The 15,533-nt window shown below is 42.0% G+C and overlaps 1 protein-coding gene across 1 annotated transcript in view; it reads left to right on the top strand.

The window, feature by feature from the left end:
• The window catches only part of meis1a (Meis homeobox 1 a), a 62,619-nt gene that overhangs the window by 16,117 nt on the left and 30,969 nt on the right, over nucleotides 1–15,533 (top strand). The window contains exons 7-9 of the mRNA XM_038734679.1: nucleotides 185–331; nucleotides 1,769–1,880; nucleotides 13,748–13,893. Coding sequence (XP_038590607.1) covers nucleotides 185–331; nucleotides 1,769–1,880; nucleotides 13,748–13,893 — 405 coding nt within the window. The remainder of the gene's footprint in view (nucleotides 1–184; nucleotides 332–1,768; nucleotides 1,881–13,747; nucleotides 13,894–15,533) is intronic.

The following is a 15,533-nucleotide window of genomic DNA, read 5'->3' as shown; positions in this document are numbered from 1 at the left end:
GGCAGCTCTAACCAACACCTCCAATCTCGTCTCTTTGTACTGCAGGTTGGCTGACTCCTGACTTTTGGAGAAGTCATTAGCCGAGGACTTGACATACTTTACATACATAGGTCTTCACATAACCTCTCACCTGCTGTCCTTGTGTTGTTTGTATTTTTAATGTATTTTTAAATTTTATTTCCAGGTTCATGAGCTTTGTGATAACTTCTGTCATCGATACATCAGCTGTCTGAAAGGGAAAATGCCAATCGATCTGGTTATAGACGACACAGATGGAAACAAATCAGACAGCGAGGACTTCATCAGGTCATCGGGGAACAACATGGATCAGGTGAGCTCACTGTCACTTCCCGGAAAAAGAAAAATATTCTGCTGCTAATTTCCACACTGCCTTGTCATGATACTGCTGGATAGTACAGAAACACGCTGCAAGCTTTTAAATGTTTGACTTATTGTACTGGTGATAGCGCAGTGGATAAGACACGTGCCTTTGGTGTGAGAGACCTGGACTCAAATCCACTGCAAGACACAAATGTGTCCCTGAGCAAGACCCTTAACCCTTGTTTTTGCGTTCACTCGTTAACTCAGCATTCCCACGTTCAGATTAATAAAGTTTTATATCCAGGTGAGTTTAAATCACAGTTTCTATTATGGATTGTGCAGCATTAAGCCCCCGACATACTTGCTTTTTAACAATGCGTAGGTGTAGACAGGCGTCGGCGTCGCAAACGGCAAAGTTCACATACTTGCCTGCGTACTTTGCGTGTACCTGGAGGATTAAACCTGAATCCGCTAGGGGGCAGACCAGGACCGGGTCATCCCTCACAGACACTGGATTATCTTCCTTGACAACTTCCGAATTTGCACAACATAAACAAACCAAACATAGCGACACTCGAAGAGGTTATGGTTTTAATGAGACATCATAATGATGTCGGTAATTGCGGACAAGCTCCAGGAGTTTTATTGTAAACATCCCGTCATTAATCTCAGTTTTGTGTTGGCGATAAAGAACCTTACATGTGGTTGAAAGCCCTGGAAAAGCGTCCTAAGAGGACCTTGATCACACGATATTATTCCTTTTTTGGCTACAATCGAGTGAGCTCTGCAGGGTTCATTAAACAAACCTGATACGTTGAAATCCCCAAAAAAGGGAAACTAGAATATGAGCAGATACATTTGATCCACCTGCTGTGAGAGTCACATCTGCAGCTAGAAATAAGTGTCTGTTTTAAACTGCTTCTTCTTGGACTTGTGAAGACTTCTCTCTTTTCCCAGAGAAGCTAAAATACAAGGGGTGAAAAGTCAGCTTGTGTCTGTTTTCTGAGCCAGCCGAGCAGGTTCTAAATCGGCCTGCAGCGAAGTTCTCAGCAGGCACTTGTCAGCCCTTTAACCCTTTAAATCACCTAGAAGTGTGAACTGGAGCAGCTTAGTGTCGGATGACCAGCAGCTCTGGTTTCATTTTCAAGGGCCTCCTTTTGGTGGAATGATAATCCTCTTGTATTTTAGTCTCTTTTTAGATGAGGTGTTTTTGCATCACCTGTCAATCAAACAGTGTGGGTGGGACAATGATGCCCTTTAATTTTTTATTTAGGCTGATTTTCACACTACAATGCAATATTAAGTATTTCTTAATGTATTCATCAACAACTCCTCCTGTGGACACTAACTGACAATAGTTTCACAAAAGTTCTAATGTTTTATCACATTAGATGTCATTGTTCTGCTCTGTCTCATTGAATGTCCTCCTGTGTCGTCCTCCCTGCAGCTTTCATGGAGCAGAGATCATGACGACGCAGCATCGATCCGATCGGCCGGGACACCGGGACCGTCCAGCGGTGGACACACGTCTCACAGCGGCGACAACAGCAGCGAACAAGGTGAGGTTACTGACGGAGCATTTTACCCATGATCACACTGGGCTAACAGCAGGGATGGAAACATACTGCGCAAGCATGTAGGTGTATTTCTGGATGGAAAGTACACATATGTGAATTAATGAGCGTATCTCCAGTAGTACATATAAGTCTGCGTGCCAAAATCTTGTGCAAGTTTGTTCAGTGTGTGTGTATTTTTCTCTGTCCTGGTTTCCAAATGAGCAGTGTTGGGCAAGTTACTTCCAAAATGTAATACATTATAGATTACTAGTAACTGTCATTTGAGAATAATTAATTATATTACAAATTTACACTACTTTCACGTTACTTTTGAGTTACTTTCACTTCTGTTTAATGGACACACACTCCGACAGGATCGGTCTGGATGAACTGACAGCAGCCTCTCTAATCATGAAAAAAAAAACACACGGCCTATAGAAATCTATTTACGCATGATCCATCAGGGGAGCTACCATCTTACCGTTAAGAGGAGACTAGCTCCCTCTTAGTTTGCACCCTGCTTACAATCTCGACCATCGGAGTCCTGTAACAGGAAATAACGTTACTCTTTTACTCATGGATTTGGATCTGCTGCCGAAATGTTTCTCAGTGTTGGTGAATTATTAAAAAAACACTTAATTTCGGGTTAAAATGCGTTGTAACACTGAGATTGTAACGGTATAATTTTGCCGATTTAATAAAAAAAAAAAAGTATTTTAGTAATGCAAATGAAAGTCTTGTGTGTCAGTGGTGGAAAGTAATTAGGTACTTTTACTGAAGCACTGTATAAATATGAGGTACTAAACTAGCTAAAGCAGGGTTTTTTCAAAGTCTGAGACTGCGGGCCTCCCCTCAGACAAAGCTTGGGAAACAGGCACCCCCACACCACATCTTTAGTTTACTTGGTAAGTTTCGCTCAATTCCTGGATGCCTATGGGATCATGATTATACCATTTGATCCTATAGACACTCAACATTTGAGCCCAAATAGCCTAATATTGCTGTTTGACATAACGTCTGACTACACCAAATAGTTTTAAAGCTCTGTCCTAAAGTATGTTTAGTTTTTGACTCTGGGGGGAAGACAGTTCCTCAATACTAATGTCTCTCTGAACTCTCACACATGTAGGCTGTTCTATGTGATCTGCTTTTCAGAACTAATGCAATAAGTAATGTAATATTGTTTCACTTCCATTCACTGAGCCTCCCCCGAAACTGTTTGGAGCCCCCCTGGGAGGCCCACCTCACACTTTGAAAACCCCTGAGCTAAAGCATAAAGTAGTTAAACTAGCTACCTGTATTTAAAATAGTTACAAGTATATAAAGGAATTAAAACAAGCTACCTGTAACGTTAATTTTGAAGGGTTGCAGAGGAGACACAGTAGAGAAAAAGAGGGAGTGAGAGAGTTATAAAGGCTGACAGACGACTTGAGCTTCGAGCAAAGCTGGAAGAAAGAGAGCTTTATGTCCCAGAACGCCACTCACACATACACACTCAGGGAAACTGAAATAACACAGCCTGCTTTGCACTCACTGAATCATCCATTAATAATATACATTACAATACACAGAAAGTTAACATGCACACAGTCTAAAACACCTGCAGAAATGGACATAGGACTTTCGCAAAGTATGTTTCCGTCAACGTTTACTTTGTCTTCGTGCTCGTTTGAAAAAGTCTAACTAATGGCTGAATGTTTAAGGTGCGGGGAGACCAAACCTGTGGTGTAAATGTTAGCTTACAAGCTAAAAACCGTGTTTTGTAGCAGTGGTGTTGAAGAACAAGGACTCGCAACATTAAGCATCTAAACTTACTGATGTTGACATGTGCTGATAAATTGTTCTGCAGCTAATTAGCTATCTAGGCTGCAACCTGAATTTTTGTTTGGTCACTCGTTCAATCAGAAGAAACAGAATCAGAAGGAGCTTTATTGCCGAGTAGTGTTTTACACATATGCGGAATTTGCTTTGGTGATGAGCTGCTACATGTAGACAAACATACAGTTGACATAAATAAATGTAGAAATATATAAATATGGAATAAACAAATGCAAGTTATATAAGAATAATGAAAGAATAGAGAAATATAATACAACTATTTGCAGAGAAAGAACAACGTGACAGATATTTAGATGTGCATTACTGTGGTTTGTGTTGTGGAGTCGTATCGAGTTCAAGAAGTTAAAGTGCAGAAGAAGACATGTGTTCATGTTACCTGTTACTGTGTGCTCACATAGGATGCCAACCAAATTCTTGATTACATACAGAGAGACACAAATTCTCTCTCTTAGGTGAGAAGCGAATGGTGTGAAAATGATAAATTTACATACAGTAGCTGATCGATCCGAACTCCATTAAGAAGACGGGCATTTTAAAAGTTGTTTGCTTGTCATCTTGCAGACCGACCCATCAAAGCATGAATTTATATGTTCAACAAATCTGCATCATGATGTACTTTTTTCGGCATCCTTTTGATCAAGTTATTGTAATTTAATTTAACACTGCCGTAGTAAACCAGATTAAGGGCGAATATTCGCAGGTTGTTTTTAACCCAAGTAAACACAAATAGACCAGTAGTCAGACTCGTGTGTTTTCATTGGCTGAATGGAAAAAAGTTCCACGGGGAGAACGAACAGTATTATGAATTATTGATGCAAAAAAATGTAAAAATGTAAAATATAAACATCTCTCTTTTGGGGTGATTTACAGAGCAGACATGTGCCGAATATTAAATGTTGGCATTTCTCACTCTTTTGTGACATTTTGAAGGCCAAATAATAATTTTATTCATTAATCAAGAAAAAAGTTAATAGATAAAGAAAATGAAGACTTGTGACCGGTCGAGGCAGATGGCCGCCCACCCTGAGCCATGGTTCTGCTCGAGGTTTCTGCCTCTTAAAAGGAAGTTTTTCCTTGCCTCTGTCGCCTAGTGCTGCTCTTGGTGGGAATTATTTTGCTTCTGTAAATAACATCACAGAGTACGGTCTAGACCTGCTCTTTTATGAAAAGCGCTGTGAGATAATTGTTGTTGTGATTTGGCGCTATATAAATAAAATTGAATTGACAGATATATTTTAAAAATAAATAAACAATGCCACACAGATAATGACGTAAACGCAGAAACGTATGTGCATACACGTTTTGATAGAATAAACACACAGCAACTGCAGCCCCACTTTAAAACACACACAGACGTGTCCAGCAGCTGCTGGTCTCAGTCCAGCCGGTTCTGTTAGCATGCGTCTGTTAGTGGGCCAACTGAAACAGGCCCTGTGGTTTCTCTATCTGCTGCCCACATTTACAGTTTTACACCACTGTGGGGGGGCCACTGCGGGTTCACCTGTGAGTCTGACCTTCAAAGAAAGGAACAACCACCAAGGCTGAGTTTGATATACAAAGAGATTTGTTAAAAAAGCAAATACAATACCATCGTACATCAGCCTTAATCGTGTCACGGACTTTGGCTCTGTTAGGTGTTTTCATGCTAGTTTCTGTTTCTCATTAAGGGTTTCTTTTATTTGTGTTTCTGGAAAAGTAACATGCTTCTGTGGTTTGCAGATCAGTATTCACTGCTGTACGGGACAATAACATCTAAGCACCATTTCATTTAGTGAAATGTGTCTAAACTATCAGGAGGATTGCCATTCAGACGGTGAGTCCTAATGACTCCCCCATCACCAGGTCAAACTTTCAAGTTTAAAATGCTACCATGCTAACTCGCTAACTAAGATGTGTTAGCATTTAGCTTCCAGCACCACAGTATAAGGTGACCAGATTTCTGAAATGAAAACTGGGGACATTTTTGGTTTGGTAGTCCGTATGTCATAAATATATATTTTTTTATTATAAATGACAAGTGGGACAATTGCGGTTTTATAATCTGTCAAATATAACCCACATGAATATAATCAAGTCATTTCAGAGCAGAAATAACCTTTCTGTCAATAAGTAGAGCCTGCAATAACTTTCTGGCAAGTAGAATATTGCATTTTATGGGTTGTTTTGGCCCTTTTAAAGGTATTTCAACAGGTAAAAAGGACTGGATTGGTTGGTACACAGCAAGTTAAATAATGTAGAGTCAAAAGGATGATTGCAAAAGGGATACAGCTTTAACATACTGCACGGCAATTAGATTTCGGCGGACAATCACTTTTCGGCATGACACCTGTCTGCTCTGCTGTCCAGTCCTTCTGGCCACGGAAAATCTGATTTTAGGTCTGTTAACACTTTTTACATTCTATGATTAACACACAGTTAAAAATGGGCACATTTCCGGTGACAGCTCCTGACTGGGACACGCCACAAAAACGTCTGGTCACCCTATTACAGAGCCGTTAGCATGGCCGTAAACTCTTAATGTCGTTTATGGTTAAATCCAAACTTTAAAGCTGAAGTTTTGCAAAGAACTGCCCACATTTCCTTTGCCTGCAACAGTGTATAGTACAAAACGTGTGTGATCACGTCCCGGGTCCACACAAAGCTTCGGGCTCATTATATTTGATGCCATGGCGCTCGTATCGATGAGTCAGAAAGAACAGTGAGAACAAACAGTGGGGAATAACTCCTGAGCGGGGGCAGTGGTACTAGCCTCCCCATCTCTCTGTTAGACGTTGCTGCTGCCTCTGAAGCCTGGGGCGTCTTCGGCTATGTTCAGGCTGCAGGCCAAAGTAACCCAAATCCGATTTTTTTTTTTTTTTTTTTTTTTTTAGCTTATATTTGACTCAGATCTGATATTTTTATGACCGTGTGAACAGGCCAAGTCACTTGCAATCTGATTTTTTACAGTTCAGATTTGGGCCATTTTCATATTTGGTCCAAATCCTATACAGATCGGATATTTTAAAATGCGACCTGTGTCTGGACTCTCAAAATTGATGCGACGTTGATGTCACTCTAGAGTAGCTGTTGCCATAGTTCTGCTGTAGCTGCGGTGAACGAAAAAGCCATAATTAAACGTGTGGCTCTCCTTTTTCTCTACCTCGTTATCATCTGCTTACAAATTCCCTTTCTTCCACCGGACCGCGAGCTCTCTTCTGAGTTATGTGCATGCTACTTTCCGTGTGGACACGGTGGAGAGAGTTGTGAACCCTTGTCATAATTCAGGAGAAATATGACCCGTGAGAGGACAATGAAACACAGAAGTGTACTGTAAAAATTGGGACTGTTAGCAAGTATGAGCTAGCCAGAGCTAACTTCTGTGGCTCCTTGTTTACTACGACAGCGTGCTGCTGCGTGTGACGTCGTTATTCTTCTGCGTATGCGTCACTTTCAGGCCGCGGACAGTTCGCACTGGAGTCTGATATGGGCCACATTTACACATTTTGTTAACTGTCAAACAAAAAATCTGAATTGAGCACAAAGGCCTTCAGTCTGAACGTAGCCTTTGAGAAGATGAGTCGAAGTGAGAGGGACCAGGGGTCTTGGCGAGATGCTTGTAATGGAAAGCGAAGCCCTAAAAGGGAGGAGGTTTTGTAGGGCAAACGTCTGTCAGGTATGGTGGGCTGCTGCTCTAACTATATTTGAACCAATCTGCACATGAAAAGAACAAGTTGTAAGCTTGCATTAGATCTTGCAGGACTAATGCAACCCATTAACGAGTGCACATACGTATGCAGTTTGTAAAGGCAGAGGCCAGCTGTAACAGACATCATAGACTTGTTTTTACTGATTCTGAGTCTTGTTTGCCTCAGATACGAAATATGGTTACTTGTGTCTGCAATAACCAAAACTTGGAGAGTAAGATCCAGTCTGTAAAAGAAATTGACTTCCCTTCGAGTTGAATTGTAAAGCTCCAACTCGGGGTGTTTTCGAGCACAGACCATGGAGACAAACTGTGTCACACCTCCATCTGGAAACAAATCTGCTTTATCAGACTGTTCGCTCTGACTAGATGTATCAGCAGCCAGACCACATGCTGCTTCAGCTCGCTCTCCGTTGACTGGTAGAGATTTAAACATCTCTTACACACAGCCAGCCCCCCAGTTGACCTCCGTGACGGAGCCAAAAGTGGTTAATAAGAGATTTCTTTGACGTTACTGAAAAACCTCAGTTCAGCAGGACTTCAAATGACATCTGCTAACTGTAGGCTAACTCAGAAGCCACGGCCAAACGCCCCGGCATATTTGGCCGGTGCTCTGTGTTAATTTGCCATCATGGAGAACATAAACACAGAAACATGTCCTCAGCATAAAATACCATATTACTGTCATTTTGAATAGCCTTTCTCGGTCATTCAATGTGGAGTGAACACTTGTTTGCTTTCTCTCCAAGACTGAGATGAGGGGATTGACATCAGTGTCATGTTGGTGTGCTCAATACAGAGCTCGAGTCAGGATGTGGTTAGCCTAGCTTAGCATTAAAGCAAGGGGAAACCGCCAACCGCTACATTTCTGTTTTGAATATAGATTGAGGGGGAGTTACTTACTGGAGCAACACTTTGTCCATCTACTCGACACTTCTCTCTCTCTGAAGTTATAGCAGGTTATTAGGGATGCAGGATGGTTAGTGCACAATAGTACCAAACCTGGCAACCTCACTGTCGCACTGCACACAGTCACAGCAATGACTAGTTCCAGCCAGGGGTGTTGTTTCAGCAAAAGCCAAACTTTGGCAGTGTGACACCATGTCAAGGACCTACTATGCTACTGAAAACTGTTTTAACAGGCATATATGTAGCTCTCCCTCACATTATCAATGCCTAATGTTTGCATGCAGGGCACGACAGCAGTGAAAACACCTTTCATCAAATCTTTTGTTTAAAATTCACACAAAGAAATCCATTTCTAGAAGATAACCAGGGGGTGATCAAAAAGCAGCATAACAAAAATGCATAATTTGTCAAAAATGTTTTGAAAAATAGCTTGCGCCAAGAAGTGTTAGCTAACAAATGAAAATGCTTTGTGAAAGGTTTATTTGCACTATAAGAAAACATGCAATGCAATTTAAAATATAGCAGTAACAAATGTGCATTGTGCAAACGTACTGATTCTAAAATGACCCAAAAACATGCATTCTTCACACAGTTTTTTCTTCAGGGAGAGAAAATTTCTTCAGTTTCCAAATTTTCTCTCCCTGTGAACATGTCTCTAACATTAAAAAGTTTGCTGCATTGAAACAACAGTTTAACACAACATCTAAATTAATTAATAATGTTAGTCATATTTTAGAGCAGTGAAATTGGACAGGCCTGTTCTCGCTGGGCTGACGTACATGCACTGGTGCTTTCTCTACAGTAGATGTGGTTTTGGTGTTGACATTGTGTTGCAGGTGTGGATGTGATGGATTACTTGAGTTTTATGCTTAGTACTTTCGTATTGTTGACTCTATAAGGGACTATGTTATGCCCTTTTGATGCGCCGTTATGCAGTATTTTTACCAACCCGCCGTAATTTGTATTTATCTTCTCTGACCTCATACCAACCCCAAGTTATATTTCCTAAAATTGCATATTCTGATGACCGTTAAAAACGATTTTTTCACCTGAGCCCTTATGTCCCCACCACTTTCCAACACGCTTTACCCCATCCAACACCTTTTGGATGAACTGGAACGCCGACTTAGAGTCCAAAACATCAGTGTTGGACCTCACTAATTAGCTCTTGTGGAAGCAAATCCCTGCAGCCATGTGCAAACATATGGTGGAGAGGCTGAAACCAGGAGGGTGCAGGCTGCTCATATATGACTGCAATGTTCATTTGTCCCCATACTTTTGGCCGTATAGTGTGTTAGAGCCATTCCAGCCTCCTACAAGTGTTTAAAATCTCCCAGCAGGACATGTTGTGTTCAGCGTCATCTCAGTCCGTCTCAGTGTTTTTATTCCAGGTCTGGCCTCAGCAGTGAGGTCACCTTTATTAGAGCGTTGGATTGGCTCTCATTCATCTGACCCCTCCCACCGTCGCCAGCAGAGAGGGGAAATGGTCCGTAGTGGAAATGTGGTGGAAAATAAAGACTCTCTCCTCCTCTCTCTCTCTCCAGTGAGCGTTCTTCCAACAGACCACGGATAATAAAATTTTGTACAAACAGTTTTAAAAGAGCGCAGCGATGGAGGAGGCAGGCAGCAGCACGACTGGACTGCTTCATGTATTTGTTTTTTTCTTTATCACATGTGTAGAGCAGAGCGAGAGAGATTCATGATGTGCAAACAGAACTCAAGGACTGTTGGAAGAACACTCTTTGGCAAGCTAACACTTGTTATTGGCATGTTTAATGTGCATTCAGCAAAGTTTTGGTGAAGTGTCTCTGTAGTAGAATATTTTGGTCAGTTTGTTGATTTACAACAGAAAAACAGTCACACAAGAAGCTACAGCTGCATTGTCTCACCGTGGATGTGTTCCTACTTGGCTACAGCTGTCACACAGCCAGTCTGCAATCCCTAGTTGTTCATTGGCTGAGAAATGACGGAGGAACAGCTGTCGCCCACCCACCTTTTGTGTCCACACTGCAAGAAGTGGGAACGATCGTAGTTGTTAGGTCGTTTTGAGGGACTTTTTAAGCTCCTACTTGACAGTAGGTTACCCTCCCAGCACAAAAGGAACCTTGAGTGACATAAGTGTATGTTGATTGGTTGAACATATGAGCCAATGCAGCAACGTTAGCCGCGTAAACAACAGCTGGTAGCAAAAGCAAAAACAAATGTGGGCAAATGGGCCGACGGTGAAGTTGCGCAGAAGTGGCGTTTTTATACCAGCCTGTTGACTGGCTTACGTTACAGAAAAAATATGTATGATTTTTTAAATTTTCTTTGAATTGTATTTCAATCACACGGTTTTTTTCACACATTTTCAATTTTTGCTGTAAGTAATATGAACAGAAACACCATAAAAAAAGGTTGTAACCTTATCTTGGCTGAGCTGGAAAGGTTTTAAAAACAGAGGATGCCACAAAGGCTGACAGGTTTTACAGATACATGTTGATGTTGTTGTTCCTCCTCCTGCTGTGGACAGTGTTTGTGCTGAGGTGTCAAAGATACTGGTGCTCGATTGAATACGTAATATCGTCATGCTCTCTTGAATATATTTATATTAAAACAGGTGATGGAAATGCAGATTTTGTAATTCACATTTCATTTTGCAACGAATTCAGAAATTTGCTTCAAACCAGAGAAATATTTTAATGGACACAAAACTAATGTGGAGGTGACATGTATGAGAACCTTGTCAGCTGGTTGCATATACGATGAAAATCACACTTCTTCTAATAATGTGTTCATCCACTGCCCGTCGTGTCTCTTCCCGTCTGTCTTCACACATGGCCGACTGCGCAGCAGCTTTTGATATTTACGGCTGTGATCACAAAATGAAGCTCCTTCACCTCCCTCTTGTTTTCTTCCTCCTTTTCATCAACCACAACCTTCCTCCTCCTCCTCCTCCTCTCCTTTGGCTCACATGTTGTGAAGCAGAGTTGTCACAAACCATTAGCAGGTTGGGTTTGGACCTCTCTTTCCTTAGCTCTCTAAGGAGAGCGAGAGGAGCGAGGGAGTGCGGGTAGAGGAGAGTAAATCAGCCTGGGGGAGCTTGCGGTTCAGACTAATGAGGCTGAGAGCTTGTTTATGGAGTTACGCATCATTTTTATGATTATTTCCACCTTTTCAGGCTCTGCTGCGCGGCAGAATCCTGCGTCTGTTCAGGCTTTGCGAGGCCCTTGTCCACTCGCTGACTCAGGGCAGGGCGGCAGGGCCTGGAGCTCCTGCTGCAGGCTGCCGGGACCGTCGCCCTAATCTTGCCCCGGCACTATTAAAAACACTGAGGAGAAAATGGGCCTCATTAAACAGGCAGAGAAAGTGCAGTAAAAACGCCCGACCCGGCAGCTTTTAGTGGTTTTCAGTGTAAATGCTGCATTATGTGCCACAATCCCAAACCTGCGGGGGGATGGTGCGGCACAGAGGCTTTGTTCAGACTGCAGGAGAATCAGATTTGTTTCTCAAATCAGACCATCTGTGCATAATTTGCAAGTGATCAGATTGGATTTGTGTGTCAGACATCACTAACATATTTGCATGGGTTGCTATGATGGTGGTGAGGTGGCTTTCCAACGTGGAAGCATGAGAAATGGTCCTCGGCCACCAACCAATCGCGCTGTCAAGTCCTCCTCAGTCGCACTAGACAAACTCAGCAGCGGAGGGGTACTGCAACAACACTTGACGATGTTGCAGTTGCTCGGTTTTGGACCCCACAAAGGTTGAATGACATTAATTCAAGTGACCAAAAATCTCTATAAGTAAGTTATTCTCCAAAGCTAAATATTAGTCACTGCAGGTTGGTAACTGTGGTAGTTTTTATTAGGTTTATAGATTAAAGTTTAACATGTCCGGTTCAGTTGCTGAAGTTGATGAGCTTGCTAGCTTGATTTGCCTGCAAAGGTTTAAAGTTTGTTTTTCAACTCTGGCTAAGAGCGATGATTTGCGATGATGTGTTGGGTATTGAGCAGAGCCGTGGCTCACAATTCTGAACCCTCAACATAGGCATTCTCGATGGGCCCGTCCCCCGTCAATAGCTATTCATTCCTACGCTCCTGGTATTGAGAAAGTTGGATAAGAATAGGAAGCCAGGGTCAGAACAATGAATGGGAGCCCAGCTGCAACAAACACTGGCTAAATACCAACGTCTAACAGGACTCTTTTTTTCTTTGCAAGCATTGTCTCTTCTAGGCAATGCTACGTTACAATAAAAGGGACCGTAACATGGTGAAACTTTTTAGCTGTAGCTCACAGTGAGTTGTGATTAGCTTCATTAGCAAAAGGGCCTAAAATATGGTGTGATAACTGATTTATACCACGGCTTGCTTTAATTTCCTGTTGTGACTCGTTCTTTAGAACATTAATTAACTAGTAATATTTGCACACCTATAAAATAGTCCCAGTTTTTGGACTGTATTACGCTTGCATATCAATACACCAAGTTTGCTGTGTGGTCCGAAGGATGTACACAGAGCAACATGTCTAAAATAGCTTTTTGTACCGTTACACTGCATTTGGCCTCAGGACCACAGTGATTTTAGAAAGCTATAGTTCAATAGAATGCTGGGATTTGTGGGCTATTATATGTGTTGCAGCTATTATTTATTGGTGTTGAGGCTGCAGTGGTTAAAATATAATTCATAAGAAAAGTACTTGCCAAGCATAGAACACTTTCCAAAAGAAACACAATACTGGCATTAAAAACACTATTTAAACATAACCTTAAAACAAGGCAAGATCAATTTGTTCTAACTTCTACGCATGTAATAGATATTTTCATATATACGTCAAAGCCATAGACTTTTGCAGTGAGGAGCATATTAGTGTATGACGTCATCCCTGTCAGCTAGATCATCACTGAAAATGTCGTGGAAAAAGTCCTGGAAAATTATCCCTTGGTAAGAGTGGGAACCCTGAGTCAGAACACGGCCAGAGAGGGTCACTGCAGGGTCACCAGTTTGAATCAACTGGGGAAATCTGTGCAGGGAAAGTACATGAGTATATTTATGTGTTTATATGGGCAGGAGAGTGTTGAGAGGACTCATGTACTCTGGCTAAAATGTGCGGAACCAGCGTTTAGTGACCACATGGACTTAAACCTACCAGGAATATTCAGGGTTTTTGTTATTGTAGACAAATTAAAACTCATTTTAAACTGCATCTATATATATCATCTTTAAGCTTTGAGAAACTTTTGTTTGACTTATTCGAGAAGAAATTAAGTAATTTTTGTCTTTTGAATTTGTGAAGGGGGGTGTTCATGCCAGCTCCTTAAAAGGTCTAGTTAATTGTTGAAGTTAGTCAGATATGAACCAACCAGCCTGACTTGTTTGGTATGTATGAAAAAGTCAATTTCCTGTCAAGACTATGAAGTGAAGTTCGTGGGTTTCTTTCTTCTCCTCTATGTGTTGATCAGGGGACTGTCTGGATAACGGCATGGCGTCTCCCAGCACAGGGGACGATGACGACCCCGACAAAGACAAACTGCACAACAAAAAAAGAGGCATCTTCCCCAAAGTGGCCACGAACATCCTGAGAGCCTGGCTTTTTCAGCACCTGACTGTAAGTGCACCATTTCACCGCTCAAAACGTTAAGAAAGTAGAAATTCAGTTATGTGGTCCAGATTATCCATGGGTGCAATGCTAAGAGCAATGCTAGCACTTTAGCATGTTGAGTCATTATGGTACCTTCTAGTGTTGTCGCGTATAGCCTGCTACATACACTCAGTACACTCTCTACACACAGCTCATTTTGTATGGGTGCACGTGAAGACACGATGGGTATATACTTTTTTATTTTGTGATTGGATCATAAAGGAACCACCACAGTTCACTCCAGTTGAAACCTCGACTTATTTAGAAGCACTTAACCAGACCTTGTGGCTGTTTTGGAGGATTGAACCTGTGACCTTCCACCTCTGTGCTGGCATTCACTTGCCCCCCCCCCCACTGCCCCTAATGTACTTTGAAGTTGTGTTCCTCCTCACCCCCCTATTTCCGACCCTGCTTCTTACCTGGCCCCAACTTGGGGATGTTGTCCAGGGTGATGACCTTTGACCCATGCTGTGGTCCAGGTATTTCACCCGTGGGCTGTTCAGAGGTGTCCTGATAGGCGGAAAGCAGAGTTGTGACATGAACAAACACTTTCAAATCACTTTATACTGGATGAATGTCATTTGGATGTCCAATTCTGCTCATTGATTCCTGAAAGCGACCCACTGCACTTCTTCAATACAGTGTTTGTAATGATGCATAACAGAATGGAGTAAGCGCTAACAAGTGTTGCCAAGCTTCAAACAGAAATGAATCATCATCACTGCATGAAAATAACTGAAAGCAGGGAAGAGGGGGGTTGCTCACGAATCATGCCCCAGAATCACTCAGTGCTCAGACGTCCAACCTCAGTACAAACAAAAGGTGTTCATTGGTTCAAATTCAAGTTTGGTTTCTTTTTCATAATTGATCATTACTGTTGACTTGTGAGCTTAGCAAAGTTAAAAACATGTTCACCATTAATAAAATAGAAATAATGCATAGTGCAGCTTAACTCTGGCTCAGGATGGAGAGCATTCATCTAGTAATCAGAGGTCAAAGGCTACGTTCAGACTCCAGGCCTTAATGCTCAATTCCGATATTTTTTTGACGGTTCACGTTATTGTTTAGATGTGGCCTGTATCGGCCTGAAAATGACCCATGTGCACAAAAGAATAACACGACGTCTCGCGCAGCACGCTGTCGTACAGAAGTAAACAGAGCCACAGAGGTTAGCTCCAGTTAGCTCATTCTTGCAACACACTCAATTTTCACGGGAGATTCCCGTTTTTTATTGTCCTCTCATGGGTCACATTTCTCCTGAATTATGACAAGGGTTCACAACTCTCTCCACTGTGTCCACACGGACAAGTAGCATGCGCATAACTCAGAAGAGAGCTCGCGGTCCGGTGTTCACAACTTTCTGTTTTTTTTTTCGTTACGGTTTCTGCCGCTGTACAACGCATCTGCCCCCAACTCTCTCCCTCACCACTATGTCAGCACAGACACAAGTAGCATGCATATAACTCAGAAGAGAGCGTGCGGTCCAGTAGATTTCAGGTGTAAGAGAATTTGTGAGCAGATGATGGCGAGGAAGAGAGCCACATGATCATAATGTCTTTTGTGGAGCTTTTTTGTTCACCGCGGCTCCGTCTACAGCAGAACTGTGA

Source organism: Micropterus salmoides, unplaced genomic scaffold, assembly GCF_014851395.1.
Source record: "Micropterus salmoides isolate LMB-PRFRI ecotype aquatic unplaced genomic scaffold, ASM1485139v1 Ms_hic_scaffold_1, whole genome shotgun sequence".
NCBI classification, from domain to species: Eukaryota; Metazoa; Chordata; class Actinopteri; order Centrarchiformes; family Centrarchidae; genus Micropterus; species Micropterus salmoides.
This window is presented reverse-complemented; position numbering and strand designations above follow the sequence as displayed.